This window comes from Denticeps clupeoides, chromosome 4, assembly GCF_900700375.1.
Source record: "Denticeps clupeoides chromosome 4, fDenClu1.1, whole genome shotgun sequence".
In the NCBI taxonomy this organism is placed as follows: domain Eukaryota; kingdom Metazoa; phylum Chordata; class Actinopteri; order Clupeiformes; family Denticipitidae; genus Denticeps; species Denticeps clupeoides.
In genome coordinates this window covers 17693584-17718754 of record NC_041710.1, presented here as the reverse complement: position 1 = coordinate 17718754, position 25171 = coordinate 17693584, and the positions used below count along the sequence as shown (strand labels likewise).

Sequence of the window (25171 nt, the reverse complement as noted above, 5' to 3'; positions counted from 1 at the left end):
CTTGCATTGCAAACACAACATGTCTCTGGCTTCTCCTGTCCGCATCCCATACGTACACTGCAAAATCAGGAAAATAAAGGCCACAAGCCTTAGCTAAGTGGAGCGCAAATTACATTTAGGGCGGCAGTTTCGTTTTCTTTAAAAGATTTGTACGTGGTGGAAATGTGTTTAAAGAGTGTCTTTAAACACAAACATATATACACCCGGTAGGTGTTTATCTTCTAGAGCGATTACTGTGACTCTTGCGCTGCATTGCTACGTCACGTACACAGGTCATCTAGGTAGGCTCGGAGGGGGCGTGGTCGGAAACTGTACGTGCAGCTCGCGAGGCAGCAGCAGACGCAGACGGCGTGCACGTGAGGTTGTCGCTGTCAAAAGCTTGACCTGCAGTGTGAAGACAGCAAGAAAGGGGTGGAGATGGAAGAGCAGTGTCTCAAACGAGGGGTGAGCCGCTGTAATACGTTTTATATCGGCGCGGTACTTTTCCCGTGATGCTCCACGTGCAATTTAAACTTGTTTACTGCGGCAGTCCGCGGTTTATGTTCGCAACATTGTTATTTTAATGTACGTGTCGGTGTCTGCGTTTTACGGTAGGAAAGGGAAAAGGAGGATTTTATTTCTGGGATTATAATCCGTGTGGCTCACCGGCTGTCGTCAGACCTGCACCATGTACGCAGGCAGAAGAAAGGTCAACCAGTGTGTGGCTGCTAAATGGAGGGGGGGCAGACACTAATCACTCTCCTCTAACGTTTAAAGTAGTCTGTCACAGGAAGGAAAAGACTGTTAATACAGATGACATGTTTTAAATTAGGCTTGCATGAATTTAACTGCCATTGATTTCCAGACCAAGTAGAATCCTTATTCCAGCATACAGGGGCAGTGGTGGCCACTGCTCACTAAGGGTGATGGGTTAAATGCAGACGACACATTTTGTTGTGTGCACTGTGTGCTGTGCTCTGCTGTCTATCACAAAACAATTTAAAATGTTATCAAAAGGGCCCTATTTATATACAACAGTGTGTGTGTGTGTGTGTATATATATTATATAGTGTGTGTGTATATATATATACACACTTGACAGAAAACAAGGGTACAAATTACAGATGGCAGTTGAACTTTATATTGTTTTAAATTGTTTTCTGTCAAGAAATGATTACCAAATAAGCAAAAAGACTTTGGAATCAGGCTGAAAGACTTACTTAATGAACAGATTCCAGAGTTCTGAAATGGGCAGATAGAGATCTAGTAGCCAGCATTTCTGCTGCTCATATCAAGACAGGTTTGCTTATTAACTCAGGCTAACACAGAGGTGATGACAGCCAAAGCATTGATTTGGCTTTTGTTGGCGACGTCTGAAATTCCAATGTACTCACTACTCCTGTTGATCCGTCTCATTGTAGCATGAGCCTCTTATAATAAAACGATGGAACATTCACCCCATAAATGGCTCAGACATAGAGTTTGAGTGAGTGCAGTTTGAATAATATTTGAATCAAAATGAGTGGGAGCTACAGTATTTTACCTGGGTTCTTGATTCTCCTAATTTTCATTAAAAGTTCAGACATGAGTCCATAGAGCCGAAGGCCATGAGACACCAGTGAAAAGGCCGCCCAAGAAAAGGGGTGAGATCAAGGTTTAGTCAGCAGCTTACTTCTCAAACTCAGCCATAAATCATGAATAAGTCTTAACCCCATTCTTACTTTGGTGTTGCACCCGGGGCATCTCTCTTGCATCAGCAAACTGAACGAATGACCTGGGGCAATGTGTACATCAGTTATGGTTACTGGCTCTGTTTGTTCTCTGTTAACCCCCCATTCATGTTAATTTATGAAGAAACTGGAAAAATTCCTTCCTGTATCTGCATTCTCTTCTAATTGTTGTGCAGTGACATCTGCAGTCAGGTGCTGACATTTCCCCTCATTCCACAGATGAATCAAGACATGGACTGAAGAAGTTATTCAATCCAGATTGAGCCAGTTTGGATGTTTTGAGAAACATCTCCAGTCACAAAGTCACTCTTATCAAGCACTGGATCACAAGCATGAGGATCATCACCCCAAAGTGAAATATGAGAGAGATTTTCCTCGCAGTCTTGTTCTAGCCCTTGAGAGCTGAGTGTTTTTCTCCCTGCAGTATGGGGAGCGTGTGGGAGGACTCACAGTGGGAGTGTCAGATCTGCTGTAACCGCTACAGCCATCAGAGGGCGCTAAAGCCCCTGGGCTGCCAGCATGTCTGTTGTTCAGCATGTTTGACTCAGATAAGAAAGGGCCAGAATAAGATCAGATGCCCATGGTGTCGGTGTGTTACAGACCTAGCCAGTGGCCTCTCAGAGTCCCAGCTCTCAGATGACCCACGGACCATCACCCTTCAGGGCAACAGAAATTCTCCTGCAGATTTTACACACACCGTTGCACACTTACCCAGTCACGATGACCACTTGTCACTGGACAATGAGGTTCCATTGTTGTGGGGAGAGTTCATGTCCACGCTGAGAGCAGATGGACAGCTGAAAGATGTCACTACGGTGACAGTTTCTCATTGGGGGATGCTGGGCTCTGAGGAACGTAGAGGACAGATGAAAGAAGATGGTCGGGCACCTAAACGGTCACTCTGGACAAATGTTTGTACTATGATGCTTGTTGCCTTTCTCCTATTCTTCCTCCTGGGTGTCATCCTGCACAATGTGTTCTGTGTCCCCAAACGTTTCACCATCATATCCTGTGGATAATTATCTCATAATATTTTACGGTGCTTCGTGGTAGACAGACAATAGCATCTTTCTCTCTTGCCAAGAAACAACCATCTTAACCAACATATTTTGATCTTGGCATATTTTTCATCAGTCACCCTAGATATTTCTGCTAATGTTGTAAATTATAATTCTGTATGATTTTGATTTTGGCCATTGTTTTTCTGTTTAATGTCATTTTGCTTGTGTATTTGCACCATGTTCAATTTTACCCTGAGCCAAAAGAATCACATGTAGGAGCTGAAAACTCATGTCATGTCAAGCTGTCTGCATTTGTCTGATGTTTTCTGTCCTTTTGAGTTTACATTCAATGACCTTCTATCATTAAACACCACCAAGTGGCACTGTTCTGTTTAAAAAATACACCAGTAAGTAAACATGGCATCACAACCAGTATATAAGTTTAATTTTAGCTTTACCGTATTTCTGATATTTCACATAATTTACAGCATTTATTAGCGCCCTTATCCAGAGTGACTTACAATCAGTAGTTACAGGGACAGTCCCCCTGGAGCAATTTAGGGTTAAGTGTCTTGCTCAGGGACACAATGGTAGTAGTTGGGATTTGAACCTGGGTCTTCTGGTTACCCACTAGGCTACTACCACCCTGACATCAAGTCTGGTTTGCTTAGTTAACAGAGGTCATGACTGCAAAAGTCCTGATTTGGATTTTGTTTTGCAACATCTGAAGTTCCAGGGTCCACACACTTAAGTGGTCACTGCTCCAATGTCCCTAGATGGTCCTCTGCTCCATCATGTCTTTTTTCAAAAATAACACGATACTGAACTCATAATGTGGTCAAATGGTACTTCTGACCTGTTTTAAGATGGTTCCAGATTTTCCACATTTTCATGAAAAGGTCAGATGATGGTTCATAGAGCTCAGGGTGATGTCTCTTTAGAGCATCGCAGATGATTGTTGAGGCATAGTAATGAAATCATAGCCAATTCAATTCAACCCCTCATTTCTTTTTCCTTTATGAAGAAACTTTTCTTCTGCTTCTGAGAGTCTTCTTTGTGTTTAGATCCTCTTTTTGTTCCCTTGCAATGATGTCTCCAGGCAGGTTTTGACATTTCCCCTTGTTCCATATTAACTAAGACGTGAACTGAAGTCAAAAGTCAGTCCAGATTGATCCAGTTAGAATATTTTGTTTGTATCATTTGTCATTTCACATCCTGAACAAACTGGCACATTGTTCTTATATACACTGCTCAAAAAATAAAGGGAACACAAAAATAATACATCTTGAATCTGAATAAATTAAATATTCTTATTAAATACTTTTACATAGTTGAATGTACTGACAACAAAATCACAAAAATTATTGATTGAAACCAAATTTATCAACCCATGGAGGTGGAAAAACACACATCCAGATAATGTCTTTAAAACAAGTAAAAAATGGCTCAGTAGAGTGTGTCCTCCACGTGCCTCCCAGACCTGGACTAAAGCATCCACCAACTCCTGGACAGTCTGTGGTGCAATGTGGCATTGGTGGATGAGCAAGACATCATGTCCCAGATTTGCTCAGTTGATCTGAGGAACAGGCGGGCCAGTCCATAGCATCAATGCCTTCATCTTACAGGGACCGCTGACACTCTCCAGCCACATGAGGTCTAGTATTGTTTTGTATTAGGAGGAACCCAGGACCAACCACACCAGCATATGGTCTCACCAGGGGTCTGAGGATTTCATCTGGGTACCTTATGGCAGTCAGGCTACTACTTGCAAGCACATGGAGGGCTGTTTGGCACCCAAAGAAATGCCACCCCACACCATTACTGACCCACTGCCAAACCATGTTCTCAATGTGACCTGCTTTCATCTGTGAAGAGCACAGGGCGCCAGTAGTGAGTTTGCCAAACTTGGTGTTCTTCGGCAAATGTCAAACGTGATGCATGGTGTTGGGCTGTAAACACAACCCCTACCTGTGGACGTCGAGCCCTCATTTTGTGTATTGATTCATTAGTGATTCTGATAAATGCTGTAAATGTGAAATAATTCATTAAGATCATTACTGATTCATGACTCACAAGTCATTTCACCTGCATATTTTTAATATGGATTTAATGTGAAAATGCGGAAGATGTTTGACTTAATAAATCATTACAAAATGCTTAATTAAATAGCGGCAGTACTAATCAGCTTTACTAAGCATACTGACAAGGTCCCAGTTTCCTCAAATTTCACACAATGATAAAATTAATATATTTACCTTCATCCAAATGTAAAGTATTAAGTCTTTTTAGTTCAATAGCTATTTATTGGCTGCATCATTCAGGTCTAATTTGTTTAAATAACATGGAAGGAACATAATCCTAAAGGTATTCACATGATTACCCTGGTTGAGGAACAAAGAATGTGTCACCTCTATCAGAGCAGCTCCTTTCACCAGTGCAGCTTCTTTCCCTAAACTTCCTGTATATTGTCCATCCACATACAATATGATTATTTCATGTAATATCAGGGATCAAATACATTATCTACTACTTCTAGTGAATGAGGCATTTATGAGTTTGGGTACAGGTTGTCCTTGGCTTTTGTCATATTTTTTCATATGTTTGAGCATCTAAGGGCGTGATGAAAGAGGAATTTAAAACATAATGGGACATCTGTTGGACGGTAGGCACTGGTTCTCCTTGAAGTGAATTTAATGTGCAGTGGCTCATTGTTTCATTGTGGTGTGTTTTGTGTGCTTTTGTTTACCCATGGTTGACAGAAATATTGCATAATGCCAGGAATTATGATACCTGATCTTTTGTCTGAGTGGTTCTATGAAACAGGCAAAACAGTTAAGTTTCTGTACTTTAATTACAATAATAATAGCACACACAAACAAAACTAAACTAAAACAGCTGAATAACAGAAGTGCATAAACACCACACTGCATCACACTACCTTCTTGAATGCCTACAATTAAATTGGAATAAAAAAAAACATCAAAACATTGGTTGGTCTTTACTGCTGAATCTGAAGCATTGAAAGGATAATATTCTGGGTTATGTCATAATCTAGTAAAAAATGAAAAGACAGTGTACAGTAGGACAGTAGGAGCTATTTACTCTGTGCTGTGAATTGTAATGATAGGTGTGCAACAGAGTTATAAATCATGGCCTAGCCGCACAATCTCATCCAGCAGGAAGTCCACATCTTCTCTCTGGGTGGCAGAATTTGAGAAGACACACCTGAAGAAGTTCACTTTGTTTCCAAGTGGCTGGTAACCGATCATTGTCAGTCCTTCCTCCATCATCTTGGCTTTGATTTTTGGGGCCACCTTTGAAACATAAAATGTCGGTGTGAATATAAAAACACAGAGCACATTTCAATAGAAACACATGCAGCCAGTAGATATTTGAGTAAAAAAAATTACTGCATGAAGCTTTTTGTCCCTCTCACAGCCTGGAGGCAAATTTCTCAAACTGTGTGGAAGATACCAGAAGCAGACATTGCTGTGCTCAGGCTGAAAGTAAAGAAATCCAACATCAAAAATAGTAATTTTCTTTCCTCTCAGTGCTAAAAAAATGTTGGCACAGGATTAGTCTCACTTTGCTTTCAAAGACGAGCAGAAAATCAGTCCTGTTCTTCAGCTTGTCAAACAGGTACTCTGCATTTTCCAAGCACTTGTTGATCTGTGATTCAAAACCTTCCATCCCCTGAAATGCAGGAATTTCTCCAGAGATTAGATCCCATCACTACTGACCAGTTTTATACAGGCTAACAAAGACAATGGGACACATACTACAATGTAAAAAATAAATTAAATCATATACAACAATAAGATGTTCTACCAAATAGTAGTTTACCTAAAAACTATTTGAATATTAATTAAGATAAATGTAAAAAAAAAGAAAATTATGTTAGTTTAAATTGAATAACTGGGTATAATTAAGACACGCAAAAGCATTTTTTAAATAATATTTTAACTTTTTTCAAGTACATGATGTATATTAATTACATTCTATTTTCTGATGTTACATGGTATGTTATAATTCTAATCCCTACATTTCAAATATTTAAAAACTAGTTTTGCACCTTTGCTTTCCACATAAGCCACAACTTGAACACGTCCACATGTCTTCCGCACTGAATGGTTTTGTCGCCAGTGTCATACGAAGTGTCATAGTGTTTGTCTGGTTGGAAAAGATACTCGGCGCACAGCTGGTTACACTCCTGCAGGAAGCCCTGCCAGCATGGGAGTAAGGAGGTTCAAGTAAATGTTGACAGAGTGTGAACAAATACACTCCAACACACGCACGATTGCAAGGTTAACAGGTTCTGTTGACGCATTCAACTAAATGGAATAACGGAGCACAGCATGTTCCAACTTGTTTTCTTTGTGTCTGTGAATAAGACCCGGAACAAACACATTCTTTTTAAACCATCTGCTTAAATAGGAATGACATACAGTGCAGGCCAAAAGTTTGGACACACCTTCACATTCAGTGTGTTTTCTTTATTTTCATGACCATTTACATTGGTAGGTTCTCACTGAAGGCATCAAAACTATGAATGAACACATGTGGAGTTATTTGCTTTGAGAAGGAGTGTATTTTGGCCTGTATTGTATATGAAGTTGAACACGTGTTAGATTGATTTATAACAGAGGTTTTCACAGACAAAGTTGAGACTCACCTTTTTCCGGACCAGTAAGGTAGCGCACTGCAGAGGAACTCCCATCATCTTATGGGGATTCCAGGTCACAGACGAGGCTCTGACAAAACAGCCAAAAAAATCAGATCCCAGCCAGACAAACATGCATTTCTTAATTTCACTTTACACACCGGTCAATGCCCTGTAGTTTCACGCGATGTCTCTTTGACATCAGCAGACCTCCACCCCATGCTGCCTGCAGATTAGAGACACTTGTCTAACTACATCATGTTATTCTTCCTGTTTTCTAAATGTTACAGTGATTTACACGACCATTCAAAACTTTAGATGGGAAACAATTTTATTAAAAACAATTACACTATTAAAAAAGCAATAAAACAGACCATTTAACACTACTACAGTAATAAGTGCACATGTGGGTTTGAGTTCATAATTATTTCAAACTTTGCCAATGAATTTATTATTCTTTTTTTATTTTATCCCATTCAAACCCATTTCATGTTTTTTTTACTTTTAAAGTGTAGTAAGGACACAGATCTGTATGTAAACAGTAAATACATCAACATGCATCCACAGGCCGTGACGCTCACAGATGTCTGCAATGTCATTCAAGGGGTCGAAAGCGCCGTAGACAGTGGTTCCTGCAGTGGCGCTGACATAGAATGGGTATAAACCCTGAAAAAAGACATAATGATCAAAATCACAGGGCCATTTTACGATCATTGGATCCTACAAATGAATCCGATTTATTTATTTGTATTATTACTTCTTGTGATTAGTAATCTTACATACCCTGTCTTTGGCGCTGGCGATGCTGGACTCTAATTCACCTGGGATCATCTTCCCCCTGCAGAACAGCAGCAGCAATATGTCTTTGCAGCAGGTCCTTTAAGTGGATCTTTAGCTCTCAATAAAACACTCAGCCGCTGGGCTCAACACGTACCTTTCATCACACTTCACCAGCAGCACATTCTCTGTGCCAATCCCCAAGACAGCCGCAGACTTCTGGATGGAATAATGACTCTGAAATGTGGTGAGGAGCAAAGCGAAAAGATGTGACTGGGGTCATTTGCAGGAGTGATCATGATGATGATGACAATGACTCCATCCTTCAGACACTTCCAAACACAATCAGTGTGCTTCTGTAATCTCTGCTTGCAGAAGCCAAAAACCTCTTGCAAGCCCCTTGGATGTGTTTCCTTACAATTAGTGAGCCAGTCAGGGGTGACATTCGTGTCTGTTATTGCAAATACCCACATCATCACTCATCACTGTGTGTGGTAATTCAAATAATTGAATGCTTCAACCTATTTTGTCTATTTTCTGACATAAAACCAATAAAAATGTATACTATAAAAAATCATATTATAAGGTTAGTACACAGACAATGTAAGGAAACTTGAATAATTACATGTGAAGATGTGAACATTGCCAGTCTAGGGATGGCTGACATTCCCCTGCTCTTTACTTCAGGGAAAAAGTGGTACCTGGCCAGTAACACACTGTACAGGTTTGACACAGTCCCACCTAAAATGAAAAACAAAAACATTGTATAAAGTATAATAATTATGACAATATTATGCTTAAAACTAAATATTAAATGGTATAATTTGGATGTATTATATATTTGCTGGTATATATACTGGTTATCAGTTTTATATACAGTTAAATAATATATGTCAAAGATACTTAAGTATATTTTTTGTGTATTTGTACTAAAGTAAAAGGTAAATTAAAAAGGAGACTTTTACATTTACAAAGTCAGTTATCTTTTTACTCTACACTACATTTTAGGAATGTATTAAATAGACACACACACACACACACACACACACACACACACACATGTATATAAATGAGCTGCAGATTACCTGGACAGAAAATTCCATCACCTTCCTCATTGGACCATCCAAGCATGTCCATCATTTTCCTCAGAACTACTTCTTCCATTAGAATGAACACAGGTGAAATCTCATAAGTAAACCTGTCAGAAGAACCTCATAAAAATTCTGCCACTCAATAATTTTCTTGTCAGTGACTGAATGGAAGCATCATCTTTCTAAATTGTAATGCAATAGCTGCCTTACATGTTTGTGTTGGCAGTTGAGGTCAGCCATTCCCCAGCAAGACCTATAATATCCAGCCCAGAGGACAGCTGATTGAAAAAACGTGGGTGACCTAATTTGTAAAGAGTGAAGACCAGCAATGGATGGAATTTATATTGAAATAGATTACAACTACAATCATCAAAGTGTGTGCAGAAAAAAAAAGAGCCGTATACCTGTTTTGACTCCATATTTCAGCGTGTCCCGGCAGTCCACAAGGAGTTGCTCAAGATTCTCTGGTTGGTCAGAAAGCTCCAAGGTGAAGCCCTCCAGACCTTCCTTTAGCTGGTGGGGGTGATGGAAGTCCAGCACCTTGGTGCTCCGTTTAAACAATTTGCACATGTAGGCAAGCAGAATGTTTACTATCTCCTGCAGAAAATGCCTACTTGCCTCTTCACTTCCTTCCGTAGGAAGCAGATCTGAGGAGGAATGGGAGATAATAATAGCATTAATACTGACAATATTTGTCTAATTCCATTGTTTCTACGCTTGTGTTTAACTGCATGTGGATAACATGGGTGTTGATTCTGAAAATGCTGTATTATAGCATTTTGCTTAAATAATCAGTTTTACTTATCTAAGCAGTCTTACAATCATTCTCATTATGCTGGTTGCACCCATTGCATTACACCCATGCATGCTGCTTCCCATTTGGAATAAGGATTTGAAATTGAAGATTGCAAAGGGTAAGACAAATTTAGAAGCAATCATTCTGGGAAGTATGTAGCACTGCCGACTGAGGATCAACTCACCAAGCTCCTGAAACTCCAAAGGAAAAATAAATGTAAAAAATGAGGAAAGGCTCTTAAATAGCTCTAAGCACATGGCCAAGTCACCCATGCATACATTTACATCACATTATTTTAAAGGAAGAAGCTTACATCTCTCATCATCCAACAAACATGGATTGTACCTGTACTGTAGACACTGCTGAAGTTGGTGGCAGTTTGCCTGGTGTCACAATATTTCATCTGGCTGGTGTTCCCTGCTGAGCTGCTGCTTGGCTTCCTGTCTTCCAGTGGCTGCCCCATGGGGACAGCATCTTCGTTCAGCACATCTGCTGGCAAGATTGCATTATCAGCACCAGAAAATAATGATTGATTAACAATAAGCTAAATAGGGTGTCAAATAAAAGGCAAGAATGTTTTCTATACTTTTTCTACAATTTGCAATTTGCTCTAGTGAACTGTCCAAAAAAACCCACCCAGTTTCTGTAAAGAATCCATCTGCTTTAGGAACGAAATGACTTTGAACAGCTAGAGGATATTCAAATCTTTTAGGAGCTTAAATAGCCTTCTGAAACAGGGGTGTGGCTGCCCTATAGCTCTTTATTAGGTCATGCAATGTGATTGGTTACATATGTCCATACAAAAAAACGTTGCATAACACTTTATGCACAAAGCAGAGCCACCCCATGCAGAATTATTTTCTTCTCTGTGGCCTCTTCATGAGCTGTGATGTATTGAAGCAGCTGTTGAAAAGGAAGTAAAAATGAAATAATATCCACCCATCCATTCCAGGCTAAAAAGAACTCTTCACCACATTAGCTTGCCCTGCCATCCTTACACAAACAGACTTCTCTATTATGTTTTCCGTTCAACAGACCAAAACTTTGAAGATATGCTTTCTGGTTTCTTCACTTTACGTTCTCCATTCCAGCAAATTATTTGAAATTTAAATGTTGAAATACAACTTCTGACTATATGAATTTATAGACAAGTACATGAATAAGAACACAATCCTCCCTTTATTATTTTGAATGTGACATTTATAGGTATAGTCTGGGTATGATAGAATTTGTCATGTCAATAGATTCTCTATTGGTGTGTGAAATGTCGTGATGCATACAGTAAGCACAGGCCCATAATATGGCCGATTTTCTCACAACATTAATGCAAACCTCTCTAATGAACTGAAAATATCAGAACAAGCATCATTTTTGTTCAATACCCTCCATCACAGCAAATCTTTTACTGAAGTGAAACTATCAGTCAAACAAAAGTTTGTGTTGCTAGAATCTAATATGAGGTCATGTAAGTTTATTGTTATTTTTATTGAGTCATTTAAAGTGGTAAGTCAGCCAAAGGCAACCTGTCATTTGTTGACACTGATCAGAGAGGGCAAGCTGTCAGTGTCCGGGACTCAGACACAGTCTCAGTGTTTAAATCCAATCTCAAAGCCTATCTGTTTTCTCTGGCTTTTTGTTAAAATCCTAGACCCTCATTTCACTTCACTTTGACGCAGTGTCAATTATAAAGTCCAGTTTATCACAGAGTCCCCCTGTTAGACACAGACAAAGTTAAATTCACCCTAGTTAGGCTGTCCTAGTTAGGGTAACGGGCCACTGTAGCACCAATATACCACTATAACCACATATTTCAGTATCGGTCGTACAGTGCAACCGTCTGCCGCTGCTTCTGTTTGTTTTTCTCCGAGACACGGAATCAAGCACCCAGACTACTGGCAGACCCCAGTGAAGAGACCAGCAAATAAATCCTGGTTCCTGACAACTGCTTAACAAGGACATACCATGAAACAAACCAGAGGGTCACCACAGCCACCACCACCGTAACAACTACAGCTTCTACACCTAACAATCTCTGAGCATGCTCTTCACTGACAAGTTTGAGCCTTATCAGGGCTCTTAGTTTGTAAACTCAATATTCTATAGAAATCGAAGGAGAATTGCTGGTGTCTTCCTCTTGTAAGTCGCTTTGGATAAAAGGGTCTGCTAAATAAAGTAAAGTAAAGAAAAGTAATGCTTCAGGGATCTTCAAACTGACCAGTAACATCATTGTGGACACGTAATCTAGACCATGACACTGACTACATCTTGGATTCCTCCAACCCTACAACTGTAGGACTTATTATTATATCATCCCCAACCCTGCACTGACACCATTTGCAGGCTCACTATACCCTGGAATGGGTTCCCTCTCTGTATCACTCCTTCCCAAGGTTTCTTCCTTTCTTTTTTTCTCTCTCCTAGAGTTTTTTTGTGTGGAGTTTTTCCTTGTGTGCAGAAGGGTCAAGTGTGGGGGGTGTCAACTGTAGGGCCTGTCAAAGCCCATTGAGACATACTGTATGTGATTTTGGGCTATATAAGAAATAAATGTTGTTGTTGTTGATGATGTTGTTGTTGTTGCTGGAACAAAGATATGGACAATGATGATCCAAAAGAAAGCACTGAAGTTCTGGTCTGAAAATGTTACTATTGAGGCTAGTGAGGCATTTGAGTTGAGTACAAGTTGACAGGCTTTTCACTAATCATGGTGCTCATTCAGAAGTTAAGACTACTGTCATTTTAAGCAGTAGCCCAAGTTTGAGAGATTATTACTGATAATCTCGGACATTGTTCATTCAAACGTTCAACCACACATTAAGTCTGCACATACCCCTCAGAATATTTAAATGAAATTCAATTATGAAAATAACGTAATACTGAAAAATTTAGTTTCTGAATTATCTGTTTGAACAGTTTTCTTGCGTAGAAGCATGTACCCTGCCTTTCCTGAGAGGTGTGGAATGAATGAGGCATTTAAATCACATTCAAAACACTACTTAACCCTACTTTATCAAAACCACAGAGACTGAAACCATTTAGTTAAGAGGTTTCATTAAATCTTTTTGTTGACCTTTTTATTAGGAACTCATCTGAACGATATAAAAATTGTTTAAATATTAATATAGAACGTTTCTTTATATTATCAGAGTAGTTCTACTAATTAAAAATACATTTACATTAATAATGTTCTGCTGTCAATAACTCAAAGTGCTTCATTAAGCTCTACAGTGCACTGTGGCCATCTTCATTTTCACAGGACTGTTTCCCTGTTTGACATGCTGCTCTGTCACCTTATCAACTGTTCCGGCTAAACTGGCAGAGACCATATCCTGCATTAAACCACATATTGATCCATGGTTCTTGATGACTCATAGTGCTGGCTGGTCTCCCAGGGAAAGATGAAAAATACAGGATGCTGTGATACTAACACTGACCAGCTCAATTTACAACCATAGAAAGCTACCTGGGGTGAACAATACTTCTATATGAGAAAAAGTGCAATTCAACTTCTGCCTCTGGCACAGAAAAATAAATCAAAACAATACACACACACACACACAGAGAGAGAGAGAGAGAGAAACGTCTGGTGTAAATAACTATGCTTGTCTCTTATCAGCTTGCAATAGATACAGATCTAACGAACAAAGGGTACGGCGGCGAGCCAAGTGTGTGGCAGGTAGTCGGCACGGATCCTCAGCTCTGAAATAAGTGAAGGGGCTGTTATTGGTTGCAGGGGCCAGAGGAGGAGTCAGCTGGAGGATGCAAGCAGCTTTCGGGGGAAGGCGGGTGGGGCGCTGGATCTCTGTCACCAGTCAAGAGATGCTCCACAGACTGCTGCTGATACCATCCACTGCTGCTGCGCTTCAGTCCAAAAAAACGATGCTCAGTGTTGCGCACTTTCATTCCTTGAACTGAACTTCCTGTGCTTCTGTCTTTTTTCAGCCTTTCTTCATCTGGGACTGTGTTATGCTTCTCTATTTTCGTCTTTTAACTTTCATTTTTATGTTATTCTGGTCTCTTATAAGAGAGGATGGAAATGTTGGTGTGAAAATGTGATCATCTGAATCCAGGAGAAGTCTGCTGTGGCGGTGGAGTCAGAATCTCCATGCACGTCTACATTCCATCTTATTATTTCCTGTGCCCGGATTCCGAAGACAACCATAGATAATCGCCGGGACTCGAAGGCATGGACAAAAAAACAAGGCACTGAACAGATAACCACCTCTGCGTGAGAATGAATGCATCACACTTCCACGAACTTTTTCTCCATCAACACCGACCTCATCATAGCCACCATCCTCCACACAGGAATGGCAGTTTGGCATCTTTGGCCACGACTCTGAATGCTAAAGGCGATGGTGGCTATTCTCCAGGCTGCTATGAGCAGCTGCTCATCTCCACTGAGGTCTTCCTCATGCTAGGCGTGCTCAGCCTGCTGGAGAACACCCTGGTGGTGGCAGCGGTTATGAAGAATCGGAACTTGCATTCCCCCATGTACTTTTTTATTTGCAGCCTGGCGGTGGCCGACATGCTGGTCAGCGTGTCTAATGCAACCGAGACGGTGGTTATAGCACTTATTACAGGTGGTGGGGTCCACATCCGTGGGGGCCTGGTCCAGGGCATGGACAACCTCTTTGACTCCATGATCTGCAGTTCACTGTTAGCCTCTATCTGGAGCCTTTTGGCAATCGCTGTAGATCGCTACGTGACCATCTTCTACGCCCTACGTTACCACACCATCATGACGCGAAGGCGTGCTGGGGCTGTGGTCTGCTCCATTTGGACGTTTTGCACAGCTTCAGGCGTGCTCTTCATCTTCTACTCAGAGAGCACAGCTGTGCCTATTCTTCTGATCGGCATGTTCTTCGCCATGCTGGCCATTATGACGTCCCTCTACATTCACATGTTCCTGATGGCACGGCTCCACATGAAACGCATCGCTGTCCTGCCTGGCATCGGATACCAAGAAGCCCGTCCAGTGTGGCAGGCTGCCAACATGAAGGGTGCCGTCACTCTCACCATACTGCTGGGGGTGTTCATTGTGTGCTGGGCCCCCTTCTTCCTCCACCTCATCCTCATGATCTCTTGCCCAAGGAACCCTTATTGTATGTGCTTTATGTCACATTTCAACGTGTATCTCATACTAATCATGTGCAACTCTGTCATCGACCCACTCATCTACGCCTTCCGAAGTCAGGAGATGAGGAAAACCTTCAAGGAGATCTTCTGCTGCTGGTATGGGCTGACTACACAGTGTGTTTGTGATCAACTGAGACAATGAATCAAGGACAAAATAATGGATCTTTCCATTCCGTTCATGACTGCATATCCTAAAGCCTGTGACAGCAGAGGTAGGTCCATACATATTCATGGAGCTGATTGGAACTCGACCAACATGATGTCTGAATGCAAATACAGTCTACATCAGAGAAAGCAGACTGAGCTCATGCCGGAAAGTCTAATGAACCTGTATTAAATACACTACTGTTCAAATAATGATGTTGTAAAGCCCATATATCCTTCTTTAATCAGTGCAACTGTTTTCAGCTATGCAAAATCAATTGAAAAGGTTTCTTAATATTCAGTGGACCTTTAAAGTATTCAATTATAAATCAAGACTAATTTAGTTCAGAGACAAACTTCCAAATTAGGCCATTGGATAACAGATGTTTTTAGAGATAATTAGAGGACCAGTTGTATATTGCTCATCTATTAATCACACCACCTATGAAACTGATTAAGCAGACTGATTTAGGTTAAAATGATGGCCAATGGCCAATCAAATAGCAATTGTCTTTCACTTTCAACCCGTAATACGAGATAATTTCACCACTGATCGACTAGGACAGAAAGTCTGTTCATGTTTTATTTGTAGTATTTGAAGAAAGAAAAATGGTTTTGTCCTGCTTGTGTTTATTCATCATAAACTGGTGTCTCAGTGTACACCATAAATGTGTTTTGTGACCACATGCACTCCAGCCTATAACGTCCACACAATGTTTATGCGTAAACCCCATTTTTTCAGTGTGTTTCATTTCATAGCTGGGCTAAAAATAAAATTCTTAATGGACCTTGAATTCATCCTCCAAACAAACTCTCCTTCAGGCTGTGAACAGAAAATGCATCCAGAGACGTCTCTGTGTACTGACTGAGTCATCTTTTATTGATTAATAGACAGCCATGCTTGTAAATGCAATGCTTGTAAAAACATATATATGTTCTCAGCATTAAAATTCTGTTCTTTCTTTAATGTATGTGATGGGTGTTTTTACTGCTAAACAAATAAAGTGAATGTGAAGTCCCCTGGGTTATGACTTATTCAAACAAATCCAAACAATTGCAGAACATTGAAATCCCTCTGTGTTGCTGCATTTCATCATTAATCATAATGGAAGTCTAATGCATCTGAAGAAATATTTCTGTAGACAATAACAGATTGTTTTTTTCATATAGACGGTTAAATGAAAGCTGCTGCCTGGTTTCAGCATTATACATCAGGAAAATATGAAGGCTGAACCATCTTAACAGTCAGTGCAGGGTTGCCTGGTTGGAGGTTCGAATCACATGTGTCAGCACAGCCCGCTTATTACTCAGTAGCTAACAATTGTAGTCAGTGCACCACACAACACACTTCTCAGAAACTCCTCACCTTGGTTAAACAGTTAAACCTTGTCCCAGCTCTAGGTGTCCTCCCTGTCATGGACCAAGGGTGGTCGTAGCCTAGTGGGTAAGACACTGGCCTATGAACCAGAAGACCCGGGTTCGAATCCCACTTACTACCATTGTGTCCCTGAGCAAGACACTTAACCCTAAGTTGCTCCAGGGAGACTGTCCCTGTAACTACTGATTGTAAGTCGCTCTGGATAAGGGCGTCTGATAAATGCTGTAAATGTAAATGACTATCTGGTAGTCCTGTCTGCCAGAGCTTTCTCTCTGCCAGAGATTCTATGCAATAATATGTTCTAATTGAAGTTTTTATTTTTTTTTTTTCCGCCTTGTGTGAAGGTTGAGCTCTAAAGTACAGCAATGTACTGTCTGATATTTCAGATAAGTGATTGAGTGATGTAGTGTTCCAACTGCACACTCCCTGCAAAATGTCCTCCTTCAATTAAGGATGTCGTTTTGCCTAGTGGTGGTGGCCTAGCTGGTAGTGGCCGCAAACATAAGGTTGCCGGTTCGAATTCCGATCTGCCTAGGTGGCACTGAGCAAAATACCACCCCCACTCCCTGGGCACCTGTCATGGCTGCCCACTGCTCACCTAGGGTGACAGTTAAAATGCACTGGACGCATTTCATTGTGTCACCGCATGGAACGTCAATATGTGGGCCTGTAAGCTCTTTAAATTGTGAAACAGAACTGCTTCATTCCCATTTTCATTCATATTTACAGCACTGTAGGTTAACAAGGTTTTGTTAATTTAGCATTGCCAAGCAACAGGTTTTCATCATTCAGGGGGCTAGTTCTTGTGGGGGGAAAATGTGAAGGTGTGCAGTGTTTGAAAAGTAAGCCAAAGTGTCTGGGAAAAGTTGCTAGGCAACCGAACCTTATATCACGTCTTGCACCACAGGGCTCTCTGCTGATAGCAATCGCAGGAACCCTGGTAGGAGACAAACAAGAAAAGTATCACTTCACATCACCTCCTTAGTATCTTTTAAAAGCTCTGTGAAGCTTTTCATCTGACGCAGGGATGCAAGTTGCAGAACGCAGTCAGTGACACAAGCTGGCAAACACTGGGGCATGGAAGGAGGGAAGGAAGGAGGCTTCCAGTGGCCAGAAATAGCCAATCCCCAGAGTACTGAGTAATGCAGGCCTGGGAGAACATTCAATTATATTCAGTTTAATAAGACACATTTCATCTCTCCTAACCTGTAAAATGACAATTAAGATAGCATGAATAAAGACAATTATCCTCTAATACACACACAAACACAACAGAAGGTTTATTTCTTAATTTTTCCATACACATTACACTAGCATGATGTATACTTTTATCAATTCATTTTGAGAGCAAGTAGCTTCTTATAACCCAAGCAAAACCTTATGAAGCTAGCGGTGCATTGTTTTATCTTAACACCCGTCACCAGTGCCTCTCCATCTTGCTCCTCCAGCAACACGGCCACAACTCAAGCTTCCCTTAACTGGATTAACGGTGGAGATGAGGCTGGATGGGTATGAAACGAATGAATACAGTTGCTCCACATTTCCCTGTACAGCTCTTCATAACAGTGCTGTGCAGATGGAGAACTGGCTACACCTTCACTTGGGGTGCGTCACAGCATTCATCAGTTTCTACTGAACAGAAAGGATCCTCCGAATATAACAATTCAAACTGTGGAAAAAAATGAGATGCGTAGAGTTCTGGACAAAGCTGTGGAACAGAGTACCTGAAACCGACAGTATCAGGGTGTGGAGTTTCTGCCATGGTGTTTTAAAAAGAAAACAAAAGGAACAAGATGGCAGAGTTTCTCATGAGGTTTGTGAAGAGCTGCCTTCCACAGCTTCAGAGCCGTAATCTTTATGAATAGCTAGTGAGCCGTACAGCGACTCCAAAATGTCCAACATGCTCTTCTGAATGTGGTCAACCTGTTCCGTAGGGCAGTATTCATCCAAACTGGACCTGGAAGAAAAGAACAAGAGGAGGTTCAATGGTCTCTGTATCTGCAATTCCCAGCTGACCCTCACATTAACTCAAGGCTGCCCTTCAAGAAAAAGACCACATCCTGCTTGAAAAAAAAAAAATCATATTAGTTTTATGACTTTCATTAATTAAATCTTCCCTGAACGTGACACGACAGCCTGAACTCTCTGATTTAGCACAGAGACACCATCTGCGGTGCACAGCCAACCTGCTCTGAATTCAAAAGCTTACATCATTAGTAATTAACTCCAAACTTACACAGACCATTCATAATTACTCACATTTATTTGAATACAAAAATTTCATTAAAGACATTTTTTGGTTTCATGGCAACACATATTTTACATATTTTGAGGGGGTGTAACTGCAGTGCCTCCACAAGTCCCTTGGGTAAGTGAGATGAAAAAGCTACCCAATCCCATTATGCAACATCACAATGCACTGCAGGAAAAGCACAAAACATGACAGTTCCTCCGCTGGTGCTGAATCTGAATGCAAAAAGTATACTTCATTTCAATACTGTGCTGCTTGAGAGATAACAGTCGCACAAGCATATTAAAATGTAAGAAATATAGTCCAAAAGGATGACCCAAACAAAAAACATTTTTCAAATGTTATGTTCAATGATTCCTGAATTAGAACTGCTCGACCTCTTGGATTTGCTTTGTATGTAAAGATTTGTGTTCACCTGATCACCAAAAAGAACACACATTTTTATTAAATATTTTTTGTTTCAAAAAATAAAGGAAAAAAGCAAATTGCCACTGTAGTTATATGCCCTGTAGCTTCATGGTTCATGTAATGCTGCTGATCCTAGAACAGCCTTGATCATTGTGTGGGGAATATGGGGTACACCCAGCATATTTTTGGCTTCTTATGTCAATATTACGATATGATTAATGGCACTTGCTTGCCTATCAATATATTTTTTTTAATAATTACTAAATCCTTACATCACTTCAAATGATGCAAATCCAATTACAATTTCAACAAAAACATGTAATACATTTATTTACAACATGCCAAAAAACTTTAACCAGCAAATCATACTAAAAAGATATGTAATAAAGACTGGAAATTATTTTTGGCTGACCGATCAATTAGCCCACGAGTCCAACCTGATTAAAATGATATAAATGTGATGATTAAAATGCTTATATATTTAGTCTCATGCTCATGCCTTTTTTAGCCAGAAAAATCACCAAATGCCTCCCTCACCAGTCAAAACAACCTATAGACAAACAGAGGGTCCCTGCCTGCTGGAAGATGAACATTGGTTTAAAAATACCTGGATACTGTGACAAGGGTGGGCTTGGGCAGGGCCTTCAGGATGAGCTCCACTGCCAAGAGGAGGCGCTGAATCTCCTCCTCACCACTGACATGGTGGGGCAGCTCAGCGTAGTCACACGTCAGTCCCGCCTGATGGACCTACAGGTATCAACACATAAACCGCATTCATGTTAAGAAGTAAACATTTTGCAAAAACAGGAAATGTCTGTAAAAATGTTAATAATGCCGCTACCATCTCGTAGTCAGGAGACTCGGTTTTGCCTTTGAGAATGCTCACCAGTCTGATCAGGGAGCTCATCCTGAAATTAAGTAAATCATTGTTTTGTCATTGTGATACAGTGCAGCACAGCACATGGTGCACACAACAAAATGTGTCCTCTACATTTAACCCATTATCCTAAATGATCAGTGGGCAGCCATGACTGGAATACAGCTGAAATACAAGATTGTGTGATCGGTCTGTCATGTTTTGGGATTTAACTGTGCCTGAAATTGAAAGTACCCAGCTGTTCAGCACCATCTACAGGAGTGGAGGTTGTAGTCGCACTGTGATTTTCAGCTCTGCTGACCTCACTTAAGAAAACGCTTGACAGCACCCAACAGACAAAATTTGTATACAAAAATATTGATATTTGATGTACCTGTATCAATATTATATCACCATGTAAAATATTGCAATATATTGCTGTATCTATAGTTTCTAACAACCCTAGCATAATCCATGAACCACTGAAAACACATATTAAACGCATCTCTTCGACAATCACAGGAAGGCAATTTAGTGTTGTGAAAACTTATCAGGCTTGGATAGAGCATCACTCACTCCACAGTTTCACTGGTCAAGATGCAGATAAATGATCATTTCATTAGCTTTCTGTGAAAAGCAGGAGCTTCTATTGCTTTTCATGAGAGTCGCATGTGCACATAAAATATAGTTAAAGCCAATTCCTACATATTTACAGTTCTAGACAAACTGAAATGCAGCCATTGAGCACAGTGTATTTTGTAACCATTAGTAAACCATGTTACGGGAGGTCCTCCTACAAGGAACTGATATTACCCAGGTTTTTCAGCCCAGCGCTCCACTGTTTCCTGGCTGTCGTCCTCCAGCAGGTCAGCAAAGGCAGCCTCAAGGTCCTCCAGCTGACGAGTGCGCCTGTCCACACAGTCACACAGCATGTCCTGTGGGGGAAAATGTTTTTAATGAGAAAGTGACGCTCTTCTATTATAAATGCGCAAACTCCCAAGGTCAATTAAAATAGTTCTTATCACATTCAATACCTCATTCAGTTCACCAGCGGGTTTTTTGAAGCTGTAAAGCTCCTGCAGGATCCTATACTCCTCCTAAAATGAGAAGGTAGAGCTTACGGTAAATATTTGTTGAGGTCGGTCATCCAGACATAATTATACTCAGTGATAAATTAAATCAAACCTCAGTGTACATCTCCTTAAAAGGGTTCTTGCAGGAAAAGAAATCCAGGTCAATGTCGAGGATGTAGGTTTCAGACGGCTCAATAGCTGCGAGAAGACTTCTCACCACTCTGTCTGTAGACCCATCCCCAGCCTGACAGTGGCATTCGGAGGTTCCTGCATTGGCAATGCTGCCCCCTGGTGTCTGTGGTGCAGAGGTACCAGGACTGCTGCTGGTAGGCTGTCTGGACTGGCCTTCTAGTTCTTTATGCTCGATTTTGGATTTTTTGGCTGAACTTTTCCCAGTTTCACTGTGACTCTTCCAAAGCGTCTCCACAGGATCCACTTGGATGACGCTCAGCTGCAGGGGTTTGGGATTTTCCAGTTGGCTCTGTGGAACGTAGAGGCCATCGCTCAGAAAATAATCATCCGTGCTGGTAACTCTGTGTTGTAGAACGGACTTCAATAAATTATAAATCACATAAAAAAAAAAAAAAAAAATCATCTTTCCATCTTATATTTTGTATACAAGACTAATGTGCCTCTAAATGCTAGAATAGCTGCAAAGTGCTTCGGTAAACAAGCTAATGGATCTGTTACCTGATGGTGGTTGTGGAGGAGTCTCGGCCCACCATCATGGAGTGCTCGCCCTCTCTGATCTGCTGCGCCCAGTAAGGATGCAGCCAGGCAACGTGTGATATGTGTCCGGCGTACACCATCGGCATGATCCAGTTCTCAATGCTCAGTTCACTGCAAATTCATGAGAGAACGGTATTTAAAATAACAGAGCAAATCTATTCCAGTGCTCAGTACGTTTATTTAGTTAATTGCTTTACTTTTTTGCATGATACAACGTTTTCCAGCCAATGCTGGCCACCACAACTGAGCGCATTTAACAATGCTTTACAAAAAAGATAACCAGCAGGTTTCTATACCCTGTGTGATGGTTAAAAGCAGAGGACACATTTCATTGTGTCACTGCGCGCTGTGGTGCAGTGTTTGACAATGACCATCACTTTCACTTACTCAATGGCCACTTCATTAGAGACCCCGTTTACCTGCCTAAATTATAGATCTGCAAAATCCCCTGCAAATTGGTGCTCCTTTGGTTTAAAAACTGACCACTGATGTCTTGAAGATCTGCAACGCAATCTAAGGTTGAAAATCCTCACACAAATTAATACGAATATTAAGAAAACTAATACAGCTTCCCATTTTGGCAGGAAAGTAAAAGCAAAATGTAGTTGGCCAGGTGATTAAAAGCACGTATTTACGTGATATGTGTAGCTGTGGATAATGACGCTCCCCACCTGAACAGGTCCTCCTTCTGGAACACCGTGTCCGCGGGCATGTTGACCGAGATCAGGAGGTCGGGGTGCGAGTCCAGATGAACCATCTTCACGTTTTCCACGGGAAGATGCCTGGAGCCAATGGCGCGATATATGTGGGGTACAACCTGCGATTTAAGAGCCAGGCAGACGGGGGGGGGGTGAGCACAGCCGCCGGGTTCGGGAGCGGGTGGCGTTTACTCACCGGTTTCACTCACGTCGTTGTGGTCTTCAACCACCCACACCGGCAGCTCCGCGTAAACCCGTTTCGGGGGCTGCGCGCTCATGTCGACTTGAGGTTTTAATCGGCGCAACGTCACGTCGCCATCGCCGATGTTTGCGTCCCGACGCGCACGCCTCTCTCTGACGGAACAGCAGTATGAAAATTCCCTTTTTTGGCGCCGATCTGAGACCAGTTGTGCGAGTCGTGCCACGACCAGAAAACATTGCAACGCCGAACGCAGAAACTGACGTCAGGCAACTTCTGGGTTGCTGAAGGAGTGTCCGGCCTTTAAATCCCTCCGTGTGGAAACTAAATTCTGAGGTGCGTGGCGCCCTCTGCTGGTGCTGGTGAGTTCTTGTAAAATCAACGATAAAATTAACCTGCATGGGCGTTTTTTTTTCTTACAAAACAAGACCCCCCCCTTCAGCTAGATGTTGATTACTGTCCAATAAGAATTCCTGTTGACCGGTAATTACATTTTTGTCAAGTAGGACTGTACTTCTACCATCTGTCATTGCAGTGGAACAAACTACTAAACAATAATACAACTACACAACTACACTGTACACGAGAGGACAGACTAGGAATGGACTACAGATGTAACAAGTACAACAGGGAAAACAAGACAGGACAGCATACAAGGCTGATGACTAAACAAGGTGAATAGCAGTACCAGCAGATAAGGAAACAGACCCGTAATCGAATCCCGAACCTCTGAGGTGCCACTGAGCGAGGAGACACTGCCCCCCGGGCGCCTGTCATGGCTGCCCACAGCTCAGCAAGGGTGATGGTTAAAAGCAGAGGACACATTTCACTGAGAGCACCATGGGCTGTGCTGTGTATCACAATCACTTCACTTCACTTCTTTTGTGTGGTTGACTTGTGCAAATAGGTGAATAATGTCAGTACTGTTTTATATTCAAAAGAGGAAAACGTGAATGAGGATATGATGGATAACAGAACATGAATGTTTCCAAGATTATGAGAATAAATAATATAACCTAGATGGTTCTGGTTTAAGAGTCTTTATTTGGCTGACTGAGAAATCCTATTTTTGTGGAACACCCTTCAGGATGCACGTTGTGACCTCACAGCTCTTCATGTCTGTGACCTTCATCACCTGGATTGTGCTGCTTTTCCACAAACAAATTTGCTCCATTTTACCTTGCTGTGGACATTTCTTTAAAGAAGAAATGATTTAAAGAAACAGCCATTTTTTTGCCATGCTCCTTCTAAAAAGAATTAATGTCTTTTCAATATTTCACACATTGCTGTGCATTTGTCACCAGCTTTCTGTGGCTTGCATGCAAACACCCGACCGCGCAGGAGACTGAACACAGAAGCTCCTGCGTGTCTGAGAACGTCTCCTCGTTCCGTCCTGCGCTGGCCTCCTGTTCCCCTCCTCCTCGGTGCTCCAGGGCAGCCTGTCCACCTGCGGCTCGGAGCTCACAACAGCTCACTCTCTCACATGGGGGAACTTTCCTGTGTTCAATTATTCTTCCGGCCGTGCGGCTTTCCGGGCCCTTTCCCTCAAACTTCCACCCCGGAGTTCACAGTGGGCTAGGCGCTTGGAAAGAGAGGGAAAGAGGCGTCGGTTTTCATCGGTAAGCCCTCGCCCTGATCAGAGGACGAGGGGAGGTCCATTCCATGCTCTTCAGGACCCAGATTTTCATTCACTTCACATGGATTATTAGGTCTGACTTGCCGACAGGGCTCTGCTGAATAAATAATGGATGCCTGATGGCCTTCCACATTCGCTTTCTCTTGCTTTGCTGCTTGCCCTCTTCTTTTTGCCTCCTTCTGCTCCCTCTCTCTCTCTCTCTCTCTCTCACACCCGCTCCGCTTTGTAAAACCCTCTTTTCCTATTTTATGGAAGCGCTTTCCAGAATGCAAAAAAAAAAAAAAAAATCCAATTTGCAGGTTGCATTATATATTTTACAACCAAAACGCAACTTGATTTTGATTTAAATCGTACGTACGTGCACAGTTTGGTGGTTGTTGCATTTCTGTGCTTGAAGATGTGGTGTTAACCGCGGCTATGAATGATTTCCCCCCCTTTTCATTTCCGTCCTTCACGCTTCCTTCAGACCTCGGCATTGTCTGGCTCCTCCGCCTTTCTGCTGCCCCCACGCCGCTGAAACACCCTCGTCACATTCAGGAGCGGCGAGGACACCAGGCCCCCCGAGGCGCCCTGATTGGCCATGGCATCAGAGAGCAGCAGTCCGGCGCAGGTGAGTAGGTGGCTGGGTA

At 41.6% G+C, this 25171-nt stretch overlaps 4 protein-coding genes across 7 annotated transcripts; 2 read left to right on the top strand and 2 right to left on the bottom strand.

The window, feature by feature from the left end:
* Positions 1 to 320: 320 nt before the first annotated feature.
* rnf152 (ring finger protein 152) lies at positions 321 to 3211 on the top strand. Its single transcript, XM_028978156.1, has 2 exons — positions 321 to 444; positions 1929 to 3211. Exon 2 carries the CDS (start codon positions 2135 to 2137, stop codon positions 2726 to 2728), a length of 594 nt encoding a protein of 197 aa, XP_028833989.1. The 5' UTR covers positions 321 to 444; positions 1929 to 2134; the 3' UTR covers positions 2729 to 3211.
* Positions 3212 to 5542: 2331 nt separating this feature from the next.
* Positions 5543 to 10709, bottom strand: gad3 (glutamate decarboxylase 3). Its single transcript, XM_028976191.1, has 15 exons — positions 10671 to 10709; positions 10380 to 10523; positions 9643 to 9885; positions 9449 to 9539; positions 9233 to 9345; positions 8773 to 8888; positions 8305 to 8384; positions 8154 to 8208; positions 7920 to 8036; positions 7532 to 7596; positions 7383 to 7461; positions 6783 to 6932; positions 6296 to 6403; positions 6121 to 6210; positions 5543 to 6024 (listed from the first exon to the last, which is right to left on the bottom strand). The coding sequence occupies exons 1-15, from the start codon at positions 10690 to 10692 to the stop codon at positions 5851 to 5853; spliced, it is 1647 nt and encodes a 548-aa protein (XP_028832024.1). The 5' UTR covers positions 10693 to 10709; the 3' UTR covers positions 5543 to 5850.
* A 3556-nt stretch (positions 10710 to 14265) lies between these two features.
* Positions 14266 to 15312, top strand: mc4r (melanocortin 4 receptor). The gene has a single exon (XM_028975733.1). The coding sequence runs from the start codon at positions 14266 to 14268 to the stop codon at positions 15310 to 15312; it is 1047 nt and encodes a 348-aa protein (XP_028831566.1).
* Positions 15313 to 17947: 2635 nt separating this feature from the next.
* On the bottom strand, positions 17948 to 23220 carry c4h5orf22 (chromosome 4 C5orf22 homolog). Of its 4 annotated transcripts, XM_028977100.1 has the most exons (10): positions 22917 to 23219; positions 22681 to 22826; positions 21971 to 22120; positions 21498 to 21813; positions 21393 to 21419; positions 21242 to 21304; positions 21021 to 21142; positions 20193 to 20259; positions 19959 to 20098; positions 17948 to 18649 (listed from the first exon to the last, which is right to left on the bottom strand). In XM_028977100.1, exons 1-10 carry the CDS (start codon positions 22983 to 22985, stop codon positions 18499 to 18501), a joined length of 1251 nt encoding a protein of 416 aa, XP_028832933.1. In that variant the 5' UTR covers positions 22986 to 23219; the 3' UTR covers positions 17948 to 18498. The 4 variants fall into 4 exon arrangements, with proteins under 4 accessions (XP_028832933.1, XP_028832935.1, XP_028832932.1 ...); XM_028977102.1 differs by having other exon boundaries at positions 21393 to 21813; positions 22904 to 23220; XM_028977099.1 differs by having other exon boundaries at positions 21393 to 21813.
* Between the last annotated feature and the right edge of the window lie 1951 nt (positions 23221 to 25171).